The sequence below is a fragment of the Amia ocellicauda genome, chromosome 21 (genome assembly GCF_036373705.1).
Source record: "Amia ocellicauda isolate fAmiCal2 chromosome 21, fAmiCal2.hap1, whole genome shotgun sequence".
Lineage (NCBI taxonomy): Eukaryota > Metazoa > Chordata > Actinopteri > Amiiformes > Amiidae > Amia > Amia ocellicauda.
The window spans coordinates 13,611,345-13,633,943 of NC_089870.1; the positions used below are offsets into that span (position 1 = coordinate 13,611,345).

At 41.9% G+C, this 22,599-nt stretch overlaps 2 protein-coding genes across 23 annotated transcripts in view; both read left to right on the forward strand.

The window, feature by feature from the left end:
* The window catches only part of eml1 (EMAP like 1), a 71,479-nt gene extending 68,716 nt beyond the window's left edge, over positions 1-2,763 (forward strand). For all 12 annotated transcript variants that reach the window (XM_066694923.1, XM_066694921.1, XM_066694914.1 and 9 more), the window contains 3 exons: positions 121-216; positions 381-511; positions 661-2,763. In XM_066694923.1, coding sequence (XP_066551020.1) covers positions 121-216; positions 381-511; positions 661-786 — 353 coding nt within the window. In that variant the 3' untranslated portion in view covers positions 787-2,763. The remainder of the gene's footprint in view (positions 1-120; positions 217-380; positions 512-660) is intronic.
* A 1,883-nt stretch (positions 2,764-4,646) lies between these two features.
* evla (Enah/Vasp-like a) overlaps positions 4,647-22,599 on the forward strand; it is a 77,366-nt gene continuing 59,413 nt past the window's right edge. For 4 of the 11 annotated variants that reach the window (XM_066694408.1, XM_066694405.1, XM_066694409.1 and 1 more), the window contains exon 1: positions 21,159-21,421. In XM_066694408.1, the coding sequence (XP_066550505.1) occupies positions 21,399-21,421 (23 nt within the window). In that variant the 5' untranslated portion in view covers positions 21,159-21,398. Of the gene's footprint in view, positions 5,231-21,157; positions 21,422-22,599 lie in introns of those variants that run through there. The other 7 variants (XM_066694404.1, XM_066694406.1, XM_066694407.1 and 4 more) reach the window with 6 other exon arrangements.

The following is a 22,599-nucleotide window of genomic DNA, read 5'->3' on the forward strand; positions in this document are numbered from 1 at the left end:
TTTACTATAATATATTCATATTTTGTAGTGACAATATGCAATAACTTAGCTTTTGTTTAGAAACACAGGTAAGCTGTATTGTGAGTCCTTTACTGACTGAAAACTCTTGTCCGTCCACAGGGATTCCCTCTGCCTGCAAACAGGTGGTCAGTGTGGAGACAACAAGGGACATCGAGTGGGCCACATGCACCTGCACTCTGGGCTTCCATGTCTTCGGTAAGCTGTACAAGAGAGTTTTATTATTAATCATCTTTCTTTTTTCTTCAAAATGCTAATCAGATTGTCAAAGTGGTCCTTTTGTGCATGGGAGGGGAGTGTTAACACCATTTACTTGTGACGGGAGTGGATGTTATTAGAGTCAACCTGTGCTGTTTTCCCAGGGCTGTGGCCAGAGGGCTCAGACGGAACGGATATCAATGCGGTGTGCAGATCGCATGAAAAGAGGCTCCTCGTCACCGGAGATGATTTTGGAAAAGTCCATCTCTTCTCATATCCCTGCTCACAGTTCAGGGTAAGCACTCGCTCAGAGTCAGTCAGCTACCACGGGCAGGGAGGCAGGGGAGGGATGCCCTGAGGTCCAGCCCTTCTACAGTGTTTGTATCTTTGAGAGGGTTTGTACACAAGAAGTGACCTTTGACTGATTTGTCTCTCCCCTTCAAGGCTCCAAGTCACATCTATGGTGGACACAGCAGTCATGTGACCAATGTGAACTTCCTGTTTGATGACAGTTACCTCATTTCCACCGGGGGGAAGGACATGAGCATCATGCAGTGGCGAGTCGTGTAAACGACGCCGGGGGGACGGAGCTCCCACTCCACAGAGGGGGGGCCGCCCATCCCAGAAGGCTGTGCTGCACATGGAGCTACAGAGGCATACGCAAAGGGACAACAACAGCAAAAAAAAGACAGGCTGGCTGACACGTCGGAATCGGTTTTCTTTTCTTCTTTTTCTTCTTTTTTTTTCGTTCACAGCTCAGGAAACAAACAAAGAAAAGATTTTATTTAAAATGTACACGGCAGTGCTCCTCTTGTAACAGTATGCTCTAAACCACAGGCATTGAACCATCTCGGAACGACAGACCGGCACGACCTTCCCTTTCTTTTTTCTGCTAGTTCTCAGAGAAGGTCGAGCTCACAGACTTCTACCGCTTAGGTATTTATGTCAGCAGATCTAAAGATCAGAAACTGTCTGGCTTAAGTCCAGCTACTGTGTTTCTCCTGTCACACTAATGCCTTTTAGAGACTGTAAATATGTGTTTTTTTAACGTCACTGGTTGTGCTGTGTGCAGCTGTGAGGTCAGCGCAGTTCCTTCTTATTGACAAGCTACACCTGCAGCCTTGGTAAAGTGCTGACTAGGCTCCTGCCGCCTGCTAAACTGCACTGCCCCACCTCGACCAAGTCAACTGTGCTCTCTCTGTCACAACTGCCCCACTCAAACCCTAACCCTCACTCACCCCTGCCTTTTTTATTTTTTACTTAAGTCTTACAACTACAGCACAACAGTTTGCTATTCAACCTTTCACTCCAAAACAGAAAAATATCTGGCATCGGTGCATGTGGCTTTCACTGTCTGTAGTAGAACATGTTTAGATTTCATCCGAACAACCAGCGATCATCTCTTCAAAACATCGAGGTCAGACATTCTCACAGTATTTGAACACGGAGGGCTTTTTTAAAATATAGACCTTTGAATAAAAAATAGAAACACACACACACATATACTGTTACAAATTGCAAGCACATAAGTATACAAATATATATTACAGTAAACCAAACAGAGTAGTTATACTGTACATAACTCATCCCATCCCATTATGAATTGTTTCTGAAGATAAAAAATGCATTTAGACTCACGCTTATTAATAAAATTGACAATTTATCCTTAAAAAAACGAAGCTGTTTATTTAAACCAGGGTTAAACGTTATTTATTGGATGCTCTCTTCAGCCCGTGGTTCCTCTTGATCCAAAGGTTTCTGGGCTCCTGTGAGGTAAGCCTGGAGGTTCACATCCCTGCAAACTGTGGATTGTGGACATAGGGCATTGTCAAGTGTCCCAGGACTACCAAGGCGTGGCTGATGAACTTCGGTACAGTCTGGAATGTATTGGCAAAGAAGAGCCGCTCCGAAACAGCCCTTGTGTGACATTCATAAACACTATTCTTCATGAGCGAGCAGATTCAAGCATATTTTCGGCAGGAACATACTAACGACATAGGGTCCATGTTCGACCACGACCAAACACCGTTGTCACTTTACGGTTTGGGTTTTCTCTGACTCATCATTAGCGAGTGTCACCATCAATAATCAACTATCATGAACAGGGATTTAATCAACAACCATGGAACCATATTCAGAGCTACATAAAGGCAGCAGGGGATCTCTTTGAATAAAACCAGATCTGTGGACACGACCAGAAACCATTTACTTTTGGAAAACATTCAAAGAAAACGTCAGCTGCATTGTTGGTCGTTTTACATAAAAGAACATCATTGTTGCACTATTCACCCACAGAGGTACAACGATTTAACCATGACGGCACCACTTAGAAATGTGCACATTTTGTGGAGTGGTATGGCATAGAAAATAAACGACAAAAGGAAAACTAAACTGTTGATTGTTGAGGATAAACTAAAGATTACGATGTATTGTTTACAATGGGGAATGTATGTAGAAATATGGTAAACATGGTAGCTTCCATTATAACACTAATCTAACTTTCATTTGTGATTGACAGTAAATATCTATTAAATTCATTCAATCATGTATGGCTGTCGTGCTCATGGTGTGAAACCCAATATGTGAACACCCTTCTGTCTCTGTCTCGCCAACTCACATGTCAAGGGATTGCCGCAGGTCTGAGCCAAATTCCACATCGAAATCCTGTAGGTTGGGGGTGTGTAACAATCAATTAGTTTCCCTTTTTCAGCAAATGCTATATTTTGCTGCTAGGCTATTGACTCTTTGGTTCATAAATAAAAACACAAGAAACAGGATGAGTCTAGGGGCTTTTTATCAGCAACGCACACATATTGCACAGTTCAGCCCAGGTCAAGAGCAGGAAGTGGGTCACCAGCCCCTCTCAGCCGAAGCAGCAGAAATACAGCCCTGGTGCCGTCGTCACATTTGACAGGTAGTAAGTTTGACACCTTTGAATGTGCGGGAAAGTGGAAAAGGATCAAGATAGGATATGAAGAAAGTGTCAGTATTCTGTTTGCAAGGTGTATTGCACTCACAAGACAACTTTCCCAAAGAGATGACAACTGCTGCTTTTAGTGCAGTTGTGTGCAGATGTGCAATGCCAATTCCAGCTTTATCTGTCAAAGACTTGCATGTTTGCAAGCATTGAAAAACAGTGTTATTTATATATATTTCCAGAGTCAGTCCATGTCTTGATTGTTCTCTGAAGGACTGAATAGCTGTAGAAACCAGTTCACTATCATCTTAGCAATGCTATTTACTTATAAATATCCAGGGTGTTTATACATCTGGAAGCACTTCACTGTGTTTTTCAGGAACAGCCTGGGAAATCGGTAAACGCTTATTGTAAACAAACCTAACACTCTGCGTTTCTCACATCGCACCACTACAAAATGTACCTTCAGCTGTAAAAGGCTTCAAAACAAAGTAATCTGATTATATTTTATTTACAAGGCCAAAGAGTGAACTGTAATGAAGTTTGTTGAATTAATAAACACAAGTTGCCAGTTGCTAAATTGTGTACTTCAAACAAACAACACTGCTATTGTGATTACATGCAGCTGTCATATGATCTAAAAATAAGACACAGGGAAATCAAGGGCTGAATACTTTTTTTTCCTCTTCAGATGGATGTAGTTAGCACACTTGTGTGCACAGCAAATGCACACCTGGTCACCCCTCACACTGGAGATTCGTCCCAAATGAAGGTTCAAGGCTCTGTTTCAATACCAACACAAACACATGCCTTTGAAATGTAGTAATTCTTTCTATTTTATTAGCCAGCACTCTGGATCCATAAAGACTTCGCCTGTTATTAAATGCAGGGGATCAAGAGACTAGACTTATCCTCTACAGATCCACCTCTCCGAGATGAGCGGCACTCTCCCCGACTCTTCCGAGTGCTTTTCCAGAGATGGCTTTGCACAACACCGTCACATGAGCAGAGCGCGCTGTGGGCCGTGCTGACAAGTGTGCTGTTTATGGCCCTTCTGCTCTACGTGGGGCGGAGAGCAGGAAGCAACAGGAAAGGAGAAACCCCAAGGTTATGCCACTATTTCTCCTTGGGGTGTGTGTGTTTTTGTAGGCTTCTTTTTGTCAGGTGGATAGTGGCAAGGTCTGAGGGTCAAATGGAGAAACGGTGTCCTGAAGACTAATTGTTTGCTGAAAACACATATGGCCCATTAGTGCTAGTCTTAGACGGCCATACCTTAAATAGTCTAAGATTAGTGCTAATCAGCCAGAATCACACATATACAGTATAGAATGACATCAAATCTAGAATACAGTATTTTGCAAATACTATTTTGATAATGTATTTTATATGATGCATTGAACCAGACAATATTAAAATAAAGTATATACATTTTATACAGGATTCTGTCAGTGCCTAGACTGATAGTACTAAGGAAATCCCATGCAAAACTCCAGGATGGTCAATCCTGCAGGATTCAAAGGTACACTGGAGGATACATGCACATTTCTGGAGCGCCACTGTGTTGTTATTGTGGTGTGTGTACAGTTTCAAGGGACGAGCAGAGAGGAAACAGGGGAGCTCCCCTCTGCGTGGTTTTATTTCGCTGGAGTGGGAAGCGTCCGTCAGCAGTGGGCAGCAGAGCCCCGGCTGCTCTGCGCCGCGTCTCCATTCATCTCTCCTTCCCAGACACCACGGGGGGAAGAAGGAAAGATGGCAACTCTGGAGCAGCTGTCAACCACGATGACCCGTCTCTCCAGAAAGGCAACAGCCAGCAGCGGGCAAACATGGGACTAAGTAAACCGGCAAGCAGCGACACAGAGAGAGGAATGCAAACGGGCTCAAGAGCCGAGAGGAAATCTGGGGGATCCCGCAGCCTTTGACTGGCGCTGCGCAGCATCAGCAGCAGACCGAGCCACTGCATTCCCCGACAGACAGACGATATCGGTGTATCAGCATTGAAAGAATAATAATTGTTTCCCCTACCCTTGCCGAGCCTGAGAGACACAAAGACTGCATATCGATTATTGCTGCTTTTCCCCAAACAAAGAGGAAAATGAGGTAAGCAGAGGGGCTGTGGGGGCTGCATTAAATCCAGGCCAATTTCATAGGTTATTTTACAGACTGCACGCCAGACTGACTGTGTGCTCCCCATCCCATCTGAGGGGATTAGTATACAGTGTGCCTGGCTCCTAATTGCGGGGGCTGTTTGTGTAGTAGTGCTGGTGTGAGAATATGCTGAAAGTGCAGAATAAATCGGGTTGGGGTCATACCAGTCCATTCTGAGGTGGAGCTGCACAGTTTAACACATGCTGTTTATGTTTTTTCTCCTTCAGACATCAGCTGGTAAGTGGTGAAAGCTGGTTTTGCACTGAAGCAGAAGGGGTTCATGTATTGGTTGGTGGCAGATCTCCCCAGTGCTGGCTCTGGATTGTCCTGCTCCTTCTCTGGCGAGGGGAGGCGTTTCGTGGTGGCACTGAGCAAGTGGTCCTCAGTGTTAGTAAATTCAGATGTGTAACACATGAGTAAAGAGCTGTGTGGGACCTGGCCCATCCCCACTTCAATACTGCTGTGTGGTGACTGTGATTGCGGTCGGGGAAGAAAAAGCAACGCTTGTTTGGCATAGATATAAATTCCTACAAAGAATATAACAGTCTGGGTTTGAATTTGCCTTCGTTGGAAAACCCAGGAAACTTGAGTCAATGTCTGTTTGTAATCGGTTAGCTTTTGCAGAGAATTGCAAGACAGTATAGCAAACCATAATAGTGCAAGTTAAATAAATGTCCCTTCATCACAAATTGGCACAGCCTAATTGTAATTTGACTAGATTCTTTTTTCTTTTTTTGCAAGCAGTAGAAGTTCTATGTTTAGCCTCTAATCAACTCATCAATGTATTATTATTATTTCTGAAACAGTAGCTTTGCATAAAGTGTAATTAGCATGGGCCAATATGAAGATTATTGCACACACTGTCTGTGAAGGTGAAGGTCATCGACTGAACAGACACCAGGAGAGTGAAGGGCCATTGAACATCACCCCTCCAGAGAGCGTCATTTTCCTCTGCTGTCCTCAGCTGCCACCAATGACACACTTTAACAGTGGAGGCTAAAAGCACAGTTATTCCCAGCTAGGAATGACACGCAGGGAAACATCTAATGAAATGTGTGTTAACTTAAATTTGGGAACATAAAACAGAAGGCATTGTTGAAATGAAATAGGTTTTAAATATACATCCTTTGTCACACACAGGCCAAATGTCCTTCCTCCTGTATTTGTGTATCAGTGTGTGTGTGTGTGTGTGTGTGGACCTTATTTCAACCCGTTACCTCCTGAACCAGCTGTTGTTACAGAACCCTTGTTTGGTTTGGGGTTTTTCTGCCTGAACTGATGTCGGAGCCAAACTATTTTATCTCTCCACGCGAAATTAAACATTTCTCAGCAGTGTATACGGCTTGGATACAGGGTAGCTAAATATAACCACATTGTGTTTAAACAGACCAAAAATGAAATGAGGTCTGATAAACATGTCATGGATCTCATCACATACCAGTGAAGCAACGCAGACTGTTTTCTTTAAACACATCTCCACAGAGGCGTTTCACAGCTGTCTTAATTGTGCAAAATGCTGGCATTGTACACACATCCTTAGAGTTTGTACTGTCTTCTCCACAAATTCGTGTTTTTCCCGTAATTTAAAGATAGTATTGATTGACCAATGCGTGCCAAAATATGAGTCATGCTGTGCACCATCATTTACTCTCAAATTAACGGCTGCCAGCGCACCAGTGTGTTTTACCTTTTGAATTTTGACATCCTGCCTAGTACTTCAGAGTCTGGGATTTGTCTTCATGCCCATTTTAGGAATATATCAAAAAATATTCTTAGAAGATTTAACTTCAAGACATCTCAACATGCTTCACAAATCTTCCTCAAGGGATCCTGCCCTAATGCTCTGAAGCTTTCATCTGTGGAAGAGGCAAGCACATCAAAATCCTAGGGTTTCAAAATGATGTTACATTTTTAAAGATGTCCTTTCGGTGGAACGTGACCATAGATTTAGCCCTTTGTTGGTACTCTCTCTGGCTTTGTTACACTGTGTTTTATATGGCAGCAAATGCAGTTCTGTGTTTTCATCCTCTTTGCAAGTCTCTCCGGAGGACAAGCTCTTATTTTGCCAGGTTGAGGCTAACTGACTTTGGCAGTAGGGCAGTCTTTCTGCATAAACTGTATTTCCCAAGGTTAGGAGCACATTGTATAGAGCGCAGACAGAAGAAGGCGTGTGGCCATTCTTGGCGGTTCGGAAGGAAAACTCGCTTCTGCATACCAAATAATTTTATAGTGGCTTGAAAACATATGGTATTGTTTTCCCGAGCCAAAAGGAAGAGAGATCATTGTGAATGTAGATACCTTTAAATGACTAGCCGAAGGTGGTTTTGTGTTATGTTGCACTGGTTTTAGAAGGCCTAAACTGTGGGTAATAGCAATAAAATAGCAATCTAACTGTTATAAATATAAAATTATACTTTAGTGTTATGAGCTGCATGGAAATTGTTGCAACAGTCCTTGGGGGTTCAACAGAGGACTATTAATATTTTTATTTTATTATTAAAACCAAGTGTAGTCCACAGTCAGCAATCTTAAGTTTAATATCCACTCTGTTATGTGGATTGATGGAGTAGATGTTTTGAAGTATCCCTGTATACCACTCCCTCAGACTTGACTCTGTAAAAAGGAATGTGTCATTTTTTGGAGTTGAATGGCACTGGGCTTCACAACCAATTTAAAGACAAGTCATTTTTTTATTAGATGCCCTTTCAGGTAGGCCCAGCAGAGAGAGTTGTATTTATTTCATCCTGGAACACAACCCCCCAGTGTGTTTCCATAGTTACCCATAATGACACTTTTTGCTGGGTTGCCTGGCTGACCTCTGATGGCACTTAATGGGTGAATCCTTTTTTGCTATTTGCACTGATCAAAAGGTCTGTATTGTGTCAGGGTAATCTTGGGCGACTCTCAAACACTGATCAGGGCACCGCTGCAGTATCTTAAATATTCACAGTATTGCTGTACAGAAATAACAGCTTTCCAGAGAGACACAGTAGAATCAGTGAATGAGCAAACATGGAGAACGATGACAGGCATGGTCTTGTTCATCGGCGATTGTATTTCTGGTAGCATCTGAGCAGTCATATCTCCATAGAATCAAGGTTGTGTTTGTCTCAGTGCAGGTATGTCCAGTGGCTTGTCTCTCCATTTCAGGGCTTTCCAAACTTTTACTCACTCTGACCCCATTTAATATTTGGCACATCAAAATGCAGCACGAACCTAAATATTGCATCACAATTTACAATATATATAAGCGATAATGCAGGAATTACTGCTTGATTTCATTTGTATACGTAGCAAGTAGCATATACACTCACCTAAAGGATTATTAGGAACACCATACTAATACTGTATTTGACCCCCTTTCGCCTTCAGAACTGCCTTAATTCTACGTGGCATTGATTCAACAAGGTGCTGAAAGCATTCTTTAGAAATGTTGGCCCATATTGATAGGATAGCATCTTGCAGTTCATGGAGATTTGTGGGATGCACATCCAGGGCACGAAGCTCCTGTTCCATCACATCCCAAAGATGCTCTATTGGGTTGAGATCTGGTGACTGTGGGGGCCAGTTTAGTACAGTGAACTCACTGTCATGTTCAAGAAACCAATTTGAAATGATTCGACCTTTGTGACATGGTGCATTATCCTGCTGGAAGTAGCCATCAGAGGATGGGAACATGGTGGTCATAAAGGGATGGACATGGTCAGAAACAATGCTCAGGTAGGCCGTGGCATTTAAACGATGCCCAATTGGCACTAAGGGGCCTAAAGTGTGCCAAGAAAACATCCCCCACACCATTACACCACCACCAGCAGCCTGCACAGTGGTAACAAGGCATGATGGATCCATGTTCTCATTCTGTTTACGCCAAATTCTGACTCTACCATCTGAATGTCTCAACAGAAATCGAGACTCATCAGACCAGGCAACATTTTTCCAGTCTTCAACTGTCCAATTTTGGTGAGCTTGTGCAAATTGTAGCCTCTTTTTCCTATTTGTAGTGGAGATGAGTGGTACCCGGTGGGGTCTTCTGCTGTTGTAGCCCATCCGCCTCAAGGTTGTACGTGTTGTGGCTTCACAAATGCTTTGCTGCATACCTCGGTTGTAACGAGTGCTTATTTCAGTCAAAGTTGCTCTTCTATCAGCTTGAATCAGTCGGCCCATTCTCCTCTGACCTCTAGCATCAACAAGGCATTTTCGCCCACAGGACTGCCGCATACTGGATGTTTTTCCCTTTTCACACCATTCTTTGTAAACCCTAGAAATGGTTGTGCGTGAAAATCCCAGTAACTGAGCAGATTGTGAAATACTGCCCGGCCCGTCTGGCACCAACAACCATGCCACGCTCAAAATTGCTTAAATCACCTTTCTTTCCCATTCAGACATTCAGTTTGGAGTTCAGGAGATTGTCTTGACCAGGACCACACCCCTAAATGCATTGAAGCAACTGCCATGTGATTGGTTGGTTAGATAATTGCATTAATGAGAAATTGAACAGGTGTTCCTAATAATCCTTTAGGTGAGTGTATATTTGTTTTTTACATTCTGCCGCATGCTGAGGCTTGAAGGCTTACAGTGGGTTTTTTTTCAAATGCTTGAGCATTTTCTGCCGAACAGGAAGAATAGTTGCTGATAGTGCTTTATTATGTGTGTTTTCATAGATATTGTGGTGTGAGCCTTCCTCAGGCCTACTTTCAGAATAAAAGTTAAGAGAAAATTGTCCAGTTACAGAATTGCGGAAAACAGATGACTGAAAGTTTTACAGAATGTTTATTTATTAAGAATATGTTGTTGGTGTTGTTTTGTGTTTTTATCATTTAAAAGTATAACCCTTTCTTTAAAATGGGTCAGATTCACAGAACAACACCACTAAGCAACTAAGTTAATTATTATAGAAGCATATTTGCATCTGATACAGACTTATTTTTCCATGTTTCATAACGGAAACTAAAATTAGTCCCCAGTGTTCAAGTTTCAGGACATTTGCCCAAAAATGGAATGCAAATTCTCAGGTCCCGGGCCCGGTGAGGCCAACAATACGCCCGGCCATCTCTCTGTTGTTGTTCACCAGACTTTGTGTTCATTCCATGTGCTGTACTTTGTCTTTATATTCTTGGTCATATTACAACAGGATAGTGTCATTGCCAGTTTTCGAAAGAACAGTTAAGTTTAAAAAACAGGTTTCTCTGTATGTTTCACTGTCCACAGTGTAGGGAAAGCTCCTCTGTGTAGAAAGAAGCACTATGGATTTTACGTCATCAATTTGTAATCTGTGTGACTGACAACTGAGAGGTCAGACGGGATGCAGGACCTAGTGGGTAGCTGAATATAAATCCTCCCATGAAATCTTGTTTAACATGCAATAAGGACAAAAGGAGGAAATTGAACACAAAAAAAGTTTTTTTACATAGCACTATAAAGTAATTGTAATGGGAGAGCACTGGGAAGTGTAATGGGTTGGCTGTATCAACCTGTACCCTTCTGGGATGGATGGATGGATGTTTCACAGTACTGGGAAATCCCCTTGGATTTGACCAAGCGCCTGTCTGCAGTTATCTTGGGATTATCCTTAATAGATGGGTTTTGGTTGATCTGTGGGGGGATTCCCTGTGGCTATGAAATATATTTTATATCCTGCTGTGGCGCGGTATTGAGTTATCCAACAGAGCAGTCCTCCTAGTATCAAATGGAGTCCCTCTACTCTCTCACTTTACCCCTCATTGCGAGCAAAGGAAATAATTGAAGGCTACAGTCATTGCTCAAGACTAGACCCTTATGTCTTGGTGTCTGTAAAATGGGAGGCATGAGTCATGGGGTATTGGCCTCAGACATCCTCCACTGCAGTCTGTCCACTGCTCCGAGTGGAGATGTGTGCGGCTGGTCTCGGACTGCACGTCTCTGAGCCAGTGGGCATTAGCTGCTTGATTTAACCCACTGAAGCACTTTGCAGGAATGGGAATGGGGTCAATTACATTAACTAAGGGCAACAACAGAATTACCCAATTTATATAATAAAACTAAGGCGCTCATAGGAAGATAGATAGTGTTGCGATTGCGGCGTTTCATGTGGAATATTAAACTGGTCCGGCTTTGTGTTTGTGGAATGGGTTTGTTGCTAAGAGATGTCTTGAATGCAGACTACATACAGCTCCTGTGTGTGAGCTATAGTGCCTTCTGACATGTTAATTAAATTCACTCTGTGGTGCTAAATCAGTCAGGACGGGTATATTTTATTGATCATACGCACTTGGGATTTATAGTAGCCTTTTACTGGTTTGGATTCTACGTGACCTGCATTACAGCTGTGCCAACTATGATTCATATTTAGGAAATGAAGAGTTCTCTGTTATTGCTGTCTGCGATGCGCTGTGATACTGGTGATCCATTAGGGTGAAGTGAGATGAATGCTGTGATGAAGATCAATGCAGTGCATTAGACAGAATTGCTAGATCGTACTGTAGTTGTTAGTGGCTATGTGTCTTGAGTGGAAGGATGCTCCTGTTGAAAGAGTTTTAAGGTCACCTCATACCTGAACTGGAAACACAGAGGTTGCAATTTGCACCTTATACTGTATTTTCTTGTTGGTACTTATGGATGTATTATTCTTAAAGGTTTTCCAACCTGGCATGATTTTCCATTGCTCTTTACCATTGCAAGTCTGTTCAGACACTCTGAAATGATATCATATACTACCAATAGAGTTGGCTGTTATGTACACTAAAATAAATCTCTATTAATCTCCAGAAACTGACATCAGCATTTAATGCAGTGTGTATAAGTCACTTTAAGTTTTCTTCTTGTAAGAAATAAAAATACAGCTGTAAAATAAAACAGCTGTATTGAATGATGGATCTATAAGTTAATGCAGTAAGAAGTTCTGTAGTTCCCTTCATCACATGCTTCATCGCCTCATGGGCTCACAGTCTTTGATCCAATTCATATTTTTATTGTTTAGTAATAGACAGTCAAGTGTCAAGTGTTTTTTTTTTTTTTTTTTTTCCAGTTTGATTGCAATAATCTGAACTCTATAGCCACTTTTTAATGGAAGCAGTAAATAGTCAATCATGACATCACATCCCTAGTTATGATCCTGGCTCAGGGCTATACTGTTCTGCTCCCAGCATGCCTTGCACAGCTGTCTGTACAAGTACAGCACACAGTACAACGAATGCTTTTCAGGGCACGCTCCCTCCTAGTAAAAACACATTTTAAGCCTTCCCAAGACTGGACTGAACCTAAAACACATATTGAGGAGGGTTGGTGAAGCTCAACTGCAAAGCAGAGTGTGAAAACATGAGAAGGTGCAGGATGTAGTTCAAATTCTGTTGAGGTGTGGAATCTTGTGTGTTAACCCCCATATTAAAACCACATCTCTGCCAATGTGTTACAGTGAGGGAAAAAAGTATTTGATCCCCTGCTGATTTTGTACGTTTGCCCACTGACAAAGAAATGATCAGTCTATAATTTTAATGGTAGGTGTATTTTAACAGTGAGGGACAGAATAACAACAAAAAAATCCAGAAAAACACATTTCAAAAAAGTTATAAATTGATTTGCATGTTAATGAGGGAAATAAGTATTTGACCCCTTCGACTTAGTACTTGGTGGCAAAACCCTTGTTGGCAATCACAGAGGTCAGACGTTTCTTGTAGTTGGTGACCAGGTTTGCACACATCTCAGGAGGGATTTTGTCCCACTCCTCTTTGCAGATCCTCTCCAAGTCATTAAGGTTTTGAGGCTGACGTTTGGCAACTCGAACCTTCAGCTCCCTCCACAGATTTTCTATGGGATTAAGGTCTGGAGACTGGCTAGGCCACTCCAGGACCTTAATGTGCTTCTTCTTGAGCCACTCCTTTGTTGCCTTGGCTGTGTGTTTTGGGTCATTGTCATGCTGGAATACCCGTCCACGACCCATTTTCAATGCCCTGGCTGAGGGAAGGAGGTTCTCACCCAAGATTTGACGGTACATGGCTCCGTCCATCGTCCCTTTGATGCGGTGCAGTTGTCCTGTCCCCTTAGCAGAAAAACACCCCCAAAGCATAATGTTTCCACCTCCATGTTTGACGGTGGGGATGGTGTTCTTGGGGTCATTCCTCCTCCTCCAAACACGGCGAGTTGAGTTGATGCCAAAGAGCTCGATTTTGGTCTCATCTGACCACAACACTTTCACCCAGTTCTCCTCTGAATCATTCAGATGTTCATTGACAAACTTCAGACAGGCCTGTACATGTGCTTTCTTGAGCAGGGGGACCTTGCGGGCGCTCCAGGATTTCAGTCCTTCACGGCATAGTGTGTTACCAATTGTTTTCTTGGTGACTATGGTCCCAGCTGCCTTGAGATCATTAACAAGACCCTCCCGTGTAGTTCTGGGCTGATTCCTCACCGTTCTCATGATCATTGAAACTCCACGAGGTGAGATCTTGCATGGAGCCCCAGACCGAGGGACACTGACAGTTACTTTGTGTTTCTTCCATTTGCGAATAATCGCACCAACTGTTGTCACCTTCTCACCAAGCTGCTTGGCGATGGTCTTGTAGCCCATTCCAGCCTTGTGTAGGTCTACAATCTTGTCCCTGACATCCTTGGACAGCTCTTTGGTCTTGGCCATGGTGGAGAGTTTGGAATCTGATTGATTGATTGCTTCTGTGGACAGGTGTCTTTTATACAGGTAATGAGCTGAGATTAGGAGCACTCCCTTTAAGAGAGTGCTCCTAATCTCAGCTCGTTACCTGTATAAAAGACACCTGGGAGCCAGAAATCTTGCTGATTGATAGGGGATCAAATACTTATTTCCCTCATTAACATGCAAATCAATTTAAAACTTTTTTGAAATGCGTTTTTCTGGATTTGTTTGTTGTTATTCTGTCTCTCACTGTTAAAATACACCTACCATTAAAATTATAGACTGATCCTTTCTTTGTCAGTGGGCAAACATACAGAATCAGCAGGGGATCAAATACTTTTTCCCTCACTGTATCTGATTTGTATTTAAGTGTTGTATATCTTTAATATCCTATCATTTATTTATCACCCTTGGCCATTGTAATCTATGCAGCCTACCCAAGGGCTAGTTTACAGCACTCTATGTAAAGTTTTTTCCCTTCGTTATTAACCATATGCTTTTGGGGTATTTCTAAAGACAGAGCAGTGTGATACTGAGGTGCGAATTCTCTGATTCTTGGCAGGAAACAGGACTGAGGTTTTTTCAAGCTGGTAACCCACACTGTGTGTTTCTGGGAGATGTCAGAGGGTGGAGAATATATTTTGTGCTTGCCGGTGTGTCCCTGTTCATACAGGAGTTTCAGCAGTTTACGTGTCTTTACTTTAATAAAACATGCAAAATAACCTCAATATTTTTCCTTTTCTGAACAAAACTCCCTCAAACATCATGTCATTCTGTAAGTATGCATACATATAGGTATTTATTCATTCATAAGATTCCCTCTGGATCCTGCAGTTTTGGCTCCCTGTACTGCAAACATCACTCTCGTCCTGCATGGAGACAGAACAGGCCTGAGTCTCACACTGGCTGCATAAGTGTACTTCTGTAACCATATTAGGACAGCAAGGTTTCTAAACTGTCTTCAAAATGTAATTTTAACAAGGATAACATTATAAGTCCCAAATGTAAACTCTTCTTGTAGAATAAGCACTTTTGGAAAAAATCTGTTGAGTTTATTGAGGCCAAACTGTGAAGCAGCTTAAATCTTTGCCCTTATTGAGCCCATAACCACAGTTCTCAAAGTGTTTTAGTCACCATGGTGATCCTTTCTATGTTTGGGTTTTAACATTTATTTTAGTTGCCTACAGGTGACCACGCTGTGTAATTAATCTTCTCCTGCACAATCTTTATTATTATTATTATTATTATTATTATTATTATTATTATTATTATTATTATTATTATATACACCGATCAGCCATAACATTATGACCACTGACAGGTGAAGTGAATAACACTGATAATCTCGTTATCATGGCACCTGTCAGTGGGTGAACATTTTGTGAACATTTTGTCCTCAAAGTTGATGTGTTAGAAGCAGGAAAAATGGGCAAGCGTAAGGATCAGAGCGACTTTGACAAGGGCCAAATTGTGATGGCTAGACGACTGGGTCAGAACATCTCCAAAACTGCAGCTCTTGTGGGGTGTTCCCGGTCTCAGTGGTCAGTACCTATCAAAAGTGGTCCAAGGAAGGAAAAGCGGTGAACCGGCGACAGGGTCATAGGCGGCCAAGGCTCACTGATGCACGTGGGGAGCGAAGGCGGGCCCTTGTGGTCCGATCCAACAGATGAGCTACTGTAGCTCAAATTGCTGAAAAAGTTAATGCTGGTTCTGATAGAAAAGTGTCAGAACACACAGTGCATCGCAGTTTGTTGCATATGGGGCTGCGTAGCCGCAGACCAGTCAGGGTGCCCATGCTGACCCCTGTCCACTGCCGAAAGCACCTACAATGGGCACGTGAGCATCAGAACTGGACCACGGAGCAATGGAAGAAGGTGGCCTGGTCTGATGAATCACGAGTCCAAGGTGTTGAATTGGCCTCCAAATTCCCCAGATCTCAATCCAATCGAGCATCTGTGGGATGTGCTGGACAAACAAGTCCGATCCATGGAGGCCCCACCTCGCAACTTACAGGACTTAAAGGATCTGCTGCTAACGTCTTGGTGCCAGATACCACAGCACACCTTCAGAGGTCTAGTGGAGTCCATGCCTTGATGAGTCAGGGCTGTTTTGACGGCAAAAGGGGGACCTACACAATATTAGGCAGGTGGTCATAATGTTATGGCAGATCGGTGTATCTTAATTTGTTTTAATATGTATACAGTGGTTTAATATCTGTTTGTCTTGACCAATGCATTTCTGACAATGGAAGTAGATTGTCAAGTGTTTCTCAAGAAACGACACCTGATTGTATTGATGTTATTGTAGTTATGGTGAGAAGTGTGGCTACTTTTAATTTTGTCTTAAAAACAAAGTGCTTACGTTCAACTTTTGCCCATTTCTCTTCTGTATGCTTATCCAAAATGCTTATTGCACTGGGCTGAGCTATTTGCAGGTATTATATGATGAGAACTATGAGAACTATGCCTGTCCTTGTTTTGTATATTTGTAAACACCCCAACAAATACCCGCCGATTTGGTAGCTCATAATTTATCAGTCACAGAATCTCATCCATCAAACTTCGGGTTGCTTTTCTACTGATCTGCTATTGAGTGTAGATTTGTATGGGCCTAGCTGGTTGGAGTTCAGGCTCCTTTGAGGGGCATATAGTCTACTGATCTATTACAATGTGTTATGGCCTCTCATCACAGTTAAATTGAATTTTGAAGACTTGCATATTTAAGTGACTAAAAAAATTATGGAAGATCTGAAAATAGAAATTTGCCCAAAGATAGATTTTCAGAAACTCTGAGGCACACCTGTTCATGCCTGATTATACACAATGTGCCACAGCTCACTGGTTAGAAAATGCTGCTGTAGACATCTGGATTTGTGTCTGTGAATGAGCACTGTGGCCAATGTCACTTTCTCTGCAAATACACCGGTAAGCAGACCTCCTTGGTTTTGCCTTTTAAATGCACAAATATCCATAGATAGAAAAAAAGAACTATAGTTTTACAGTGCTTTATATTTGTTAAGCTGATATCATTTACCACAAACAGCTAAATATGTCATGTTTTCTTTACGTTGCAGAAAGGCTATAATAAGCGTTTTTTGGAAAGGGGACACAACCATTTCAATCATTTTCGAATAATCCAATACAGGAAAAGTGTTGAATCATTTTGTTTGTGTTTTGTTGTATGTTGAGCAGACCTCCAGGCAGTGAAGCCATATGCCAGCACATTTCCACCTACACTGGCGCTGCTATTTTTATGAACTGTACAAAATGTTTCTAATTTTATGTAACTAATAACTAGTTCAGTGCTTCAAGTTGGCATGTCAACAACTGGCAGTTTAGACCATGAGGTTACTGCCTAACAAGGGTCTACACAAGTATGCATTGACTGCGTGGATCCAGATGGAGTATCGGGTTCGTTCTCATCCCCAGCCCAGCACTATAATTAAGCTGTCTTATTGGAAAAGATTCTCAATACAAGGCTGGTTTAAGCGATATATTAACGTGCCACCTTTGGTAACAATAAAACAAACAGTTGCATGTAAGGACTTCTGTAAAACAACACTTATAAATAAATTTTCAAGTAAATAAGACTTACATAAACCTGGAATAATGACAATGCTCAAATACATTTGCTAAATAACTATTGATATTTGTATTTGTGTGTATGTGTATGTAGCCTATACATGTTTATTTTGGTTAGTTTGTGTGACCTCTGTAGCTTCTGCTTTTCCTTGCTCTCTGGAACATTGTGAGTTTCTCTCTCCTGGTAATGAGTGCGTATGTGTGCCCCGCCATGACAGCTGCGTCTGTGAAGTACTATTGTCATCCTACTCTGGATTTGTATCTTACCCCTGGGATATGAAGTGTTCATATTAAATACCAGGAAAGATGACATTTTAATTAAAATCTCTAACTTCTTGAATGAATGCACGTATTAGAAGGTACGGAGGTTTTCTTACACTGTCATTCCGTAATAAAGAATGTGATTAAATATTGTTAAGCTACCATGGTGCACTGCAGTGTATTACCAGCTTCAGAAATTTCTGCCATTCATGGAATTTGGAATAAGGCACGTTTCCATATTTTATTAGTGAATTCTTCTGTAAAGCTGTGACAGATGTGGAGTGTTAAAAAATGCTCTGGTTCTTCAGCAGAGAAGAGACCTAATTTATTCAATGGTTCTTTTAGCTCCTCGTGGGTGTGACCTGTGGTCCCTGAAACTATTCCCTTACACCAAGCCAAAAGGAAGACTTAAATCGTACTCAGTACAAGGTGACTGGCCTCACTGAAGGAAATGGGAGACATCCAAACTGCGAGGGAGTGTGTTCAAGAGATCTTAAGGAAATGTCATTGATTCACAGAGCACATTGGTCCCATGTGGAAGAATTGAAATAGATTTTAAAATAGTATAAAATAGTATAATCTATCTATCTGTCAACCTGGGCTAGTTTTTTTGTGTTTATGTATGAACTGCAAATCAGATCACTTCAATCCATGCCAGTCATATACACTGAATGGGTGTCCTACTTTATAAACTGTTTATATGGTGATTCATATGTTCCAAAGGTAGAACCATGTTCAGGAATGTGCTGAGTGATTCATTTATCTGCGAGCAGTTTAGATAGAAAATGTGGGTTGGCAGAAGATGTCTTTACATAACAGGAGGGGGAGTCATTTCCAAATCAAGTTATTTATCTTTCTTGGTACAAATTGTTTGGTTCTAAGGGACATAAGTGATCATAATGTTTGTGTGTTCTTGTCGGCTGGTAAGTTTCTCCTGAGAAGGATGACTTTATTTTTCAGTGCCTTTGATTAAGCAGAGATACAGGTCCTCCATCAGTACCGAATAAGTGGCAGTTAAGGATATTAGACTTTGGGCTAGACCAGATCAAAATGTCGACCTACCTTCAAATCGCAAAATACAAATCTATTCCCTATCGCAGTTTAATATATTGTTAGAAACCACATTATACTATTGATGCATAAAAGTTCCATAGGGTACAAGTTTGTAATTTGCGATTTGCAGGTAGGTCAACGTTTTGATTTGGTCTAGCCCTTAATGAGATTAAAATAATGTTAGATCTGAAAACGAATATTATTATTCACACGGTAACACTTAATAACCATACCGAGAAAAAATGACAAAAGATCACTGTTGTTTGTAATAAGACTTGGTCGCATGATTGGGGAAGGATTAGAGAAACTTAAACACAAGTATGAGTGTTGTAATTTGCAGTCGATAACGCCTTTACCAAGACTGAGCGAGCAAGAGCAAGAAATTGTATCAAAGTTTCCATCAGATTAAAGGTGTGATGCCTCTTGACACTACGTCCCACACCTACAAGATGCTTTACAAAATAAACATGCTTTAGTGCATTACTTACCAACTATGCTCTTCCCTACAGTTTACATAAAAAGCAAATAAAGAAACAGACCAAAAATAATGCCCTCTCCTCTCACTATTAGATCTCCAATCTGTCACTCTCACCTACTCTGAACTTTACCCGCAACTCCAAAGTTCAAGAGCTTGATAGCTCAGCCAGTCCTGGGACCTGACTAATTATAAACTTGTATAGCTCACTTGGCTAAACCCTTGGAAGCTCCTTTGCTGGGATGAGAATGGTTTTTGGTTCTGTGACCTCGCTGCATGAAAGCAGCTTATTGATCTATGTTTGAAATAGTCCAGATGAAATCCAATTGCAGGAGAAGTCCACTTGCAAAACACCTCAGCTGCTGCAGGTTCTGGGGGCTGTGGATAAATAAATCTAAAATCTCCGATGGTGACAGGTGTAGGAACCATAACCCCGTAACCCCTTAAATCTTCTGTGTGTATGTGTCTCTCGTTGAAACACTGTACAGTTCGGCAGGGTCTTGATATGTTATTTAATCTCCTGGAATGTTGGAGATCCACTGTCATCAAGTAGAGCCCATGGTACGCTGTAGCTGGCAGAGTCCCATTAAACCATTTAGCCACACTTAAATCTGCTTTTAAGAGTAATCAGGACCAGTCTCACTTCACTTTTCGCAGTATTCCTGGAGACAGAATTAATTCAATTCTATTTGGTCCAATACTGCAAGAACTAACAAAGACAAAGGTTAACCAGTGATTAAAATCCCAAAGAAGCTCCTTATATAATTGCTATTAACAGTAGAGAAAAGCTTCAGTACATTCTCCAGTGTGCTGGATTTTGTTTGGAAGTCATTGTTGTCGTGATAATAGTAGTACCTTTCTCTCCATAACAGTTTTCCTGCCACCTTCCAGAGCGAGGTCTATTCTGCTGGGTGCTCCTCTTTCTATTACACACTCTGCGCTTTTCACTAATGCTTTCTCAATTGAATGACTCAAAGTGATTTTTCAACATACAATGAAACCGATAACCAAGCATTATTAAGAAAATGAACATGACTTGGCATGCGTAGAGTGTCAACCGACCCACAGCTGTGATTGGCTCCTGTGCAGCAAACCTTGAAGATGATTGGACGGTGGAGGGAGTGAACATAACATCAGCAAGGCTGCTGTTCAAAAGGCTCTCCTGCAGCCCACAATGCACCTGTCACCACGCTTGTGTGATCAACATAAGATAATACTATTATTATTATTTATTATTATCATTTAGCAGATGCTTGTATTTTTAACTTGCGTACATGTAATATATACACAACAGTATGCAGGATTACATCAGTGCAAAACAGGTAATGAAGAGAAGCTTTATATTACAAAATCGTAGCTGGTTCTCAGTAAAAGGAGTTAAATGCAACAAATTAGGAAACATTGCAGAGTCTGAACAGTAAACCTGAGGCGCAGGATGAGCAACACAACCAATGTCAATATTGGTTGTGAATTTGAAGCTGTAACCCTCACCCACACCTTAAAAAAGAAACATCTAAATCATCCCATGCCATAGGGATTATTTTAGCATCATCTAATCTGCATCTCATCCCGTCCTAGTTAACCACAGTAGAAACGTCACCCGAACCTTAGCAGCAATCAAAGTTGGCTGGAAAAATGAAACCCAAACTCTCACCCTCGCCTGGATGGCAGCCCTTTTTTCCTGACGCTTTTTCTGTGTGCTGTGTATGGTAATGAGGATAATAAGCAGGCCTGTGTTTGTGAATGATATTATAGCAGTGTAGCTGGCTGCCTGCGCCGTGGTGGGCTATGCTGTGCTGTACCGAGGCTCTCCAATCCTTTGAGTGGATGAGCAGTTCAGTGCGTTAATGAGACTGGGCTGCTGTGATCACATGGTCACAGGGCTGCCTCTTCTCTCCGCGCTACTCCGGCTGCCTGCACACAGCCTGCTCCGCCAAGCTGCAGGACTGCAGGCCGGTATTACCTTATTCCACGGTGCTGGAGCTCTGGTAGAAATGTGCAGTATGCATCCTTTTCATTCACTGACAGCCTGAGCTTAAACCTCCTGCAGTTATTTTCATTAACTTCCTAATTTACAAAGGATTGCATTTTTTCTTCTTGCTTTTTTTGATAACAAGCAGCCAGACCATGTATTCATTTGATGAATTTGGGTAAGAATATTGCTTTTTTGCTCTCGTTGTTCAAGAATGATGGCATTATTGATCGATTGATGGATTTCTGTGTTTTGCAGTAGCTTCTCTTGGTGTTGTGCAGTGCAGTAAATAGCTGTGTCTGTAAGAGAGAAACCTGTCTGCAGAGGTAGTTGTGTTTTTAGTGTAGAGATTTGTGGATCCTTTGGTTTTTTCCAGTCTGCATGATTATTATTGTTTCTGTTATTTTGTTTGCCTTTTTTCTGCAGCAGCAGACAGACGGCCCAGTTTGCATGTTTTTGGTGAGCGTTTTCACAGGCTTTTCAACAGGGACTAATAGAATAGATTATTTTAATAGTAAAGCATTCTCCAGAGCACTGTGCTCATTGTAGCCTGGTATTAGCATGATACAATTCTGTGATTAGCTGTCTACACTTGGCTGTGGCACTCGATCAATTAACTGTGTAAGCTTGAATTGCTAATTTAAACAGTGTTACAAATGTGTATATTTGGGGATATAGCATACAATACTGTATATCACACATTGTAGACTTTGCCGTGGATTGTAAAATAACAAAGGCAGAAAGGGATGGAACCATTTTTAAGGTTTCATCGGAAGAAAAAACAAAAAAAGACATGCTGTTTGGCTTTGTGAATTGAAATGAATGATGGAGGGAGGGGGCTGGTACATATTGCCTGTTTTTGAATCCTGGCACTTGGGTTAATGTAATGATGTTTAAATTGAAAAAAGCTCATCCTATATAATCCCTCATCTAACCTGGTATCGAAGATAAAATTGCAAAGACACGTATTATACTGAAGCACATGAACAGGCAGGCTGGCTGCTTCTCTCCCTCGCCGTGCTGGAGCTCAGTGGCTGACATTGTGAATGCAGGGAGTTCGAGGCGGGGGGTGGGGGGCTGGGAGAGAGAACCTGATGGTTGTGAGCATCTCCTGCTCAGACCCGGCGATGTGATGTTTCTGAGCACAACATGCCATCACTCGTTTCATTCAAACCCATATCAGCCTGCGATTTTCATCCCCCAAACTCCCCCCCCTAGCATCGAGGGAGTGCCTGATGGGGGATTTAAAGGCCATTATTGGTCGTCTCGGATGTTTCTTTCTCCACAGTCTCAAGGGCTGCCAGTCCCTGACCTTGGAAAGCATCTCTAAACCTGTAGAGAGATCAGCTTAGAGAC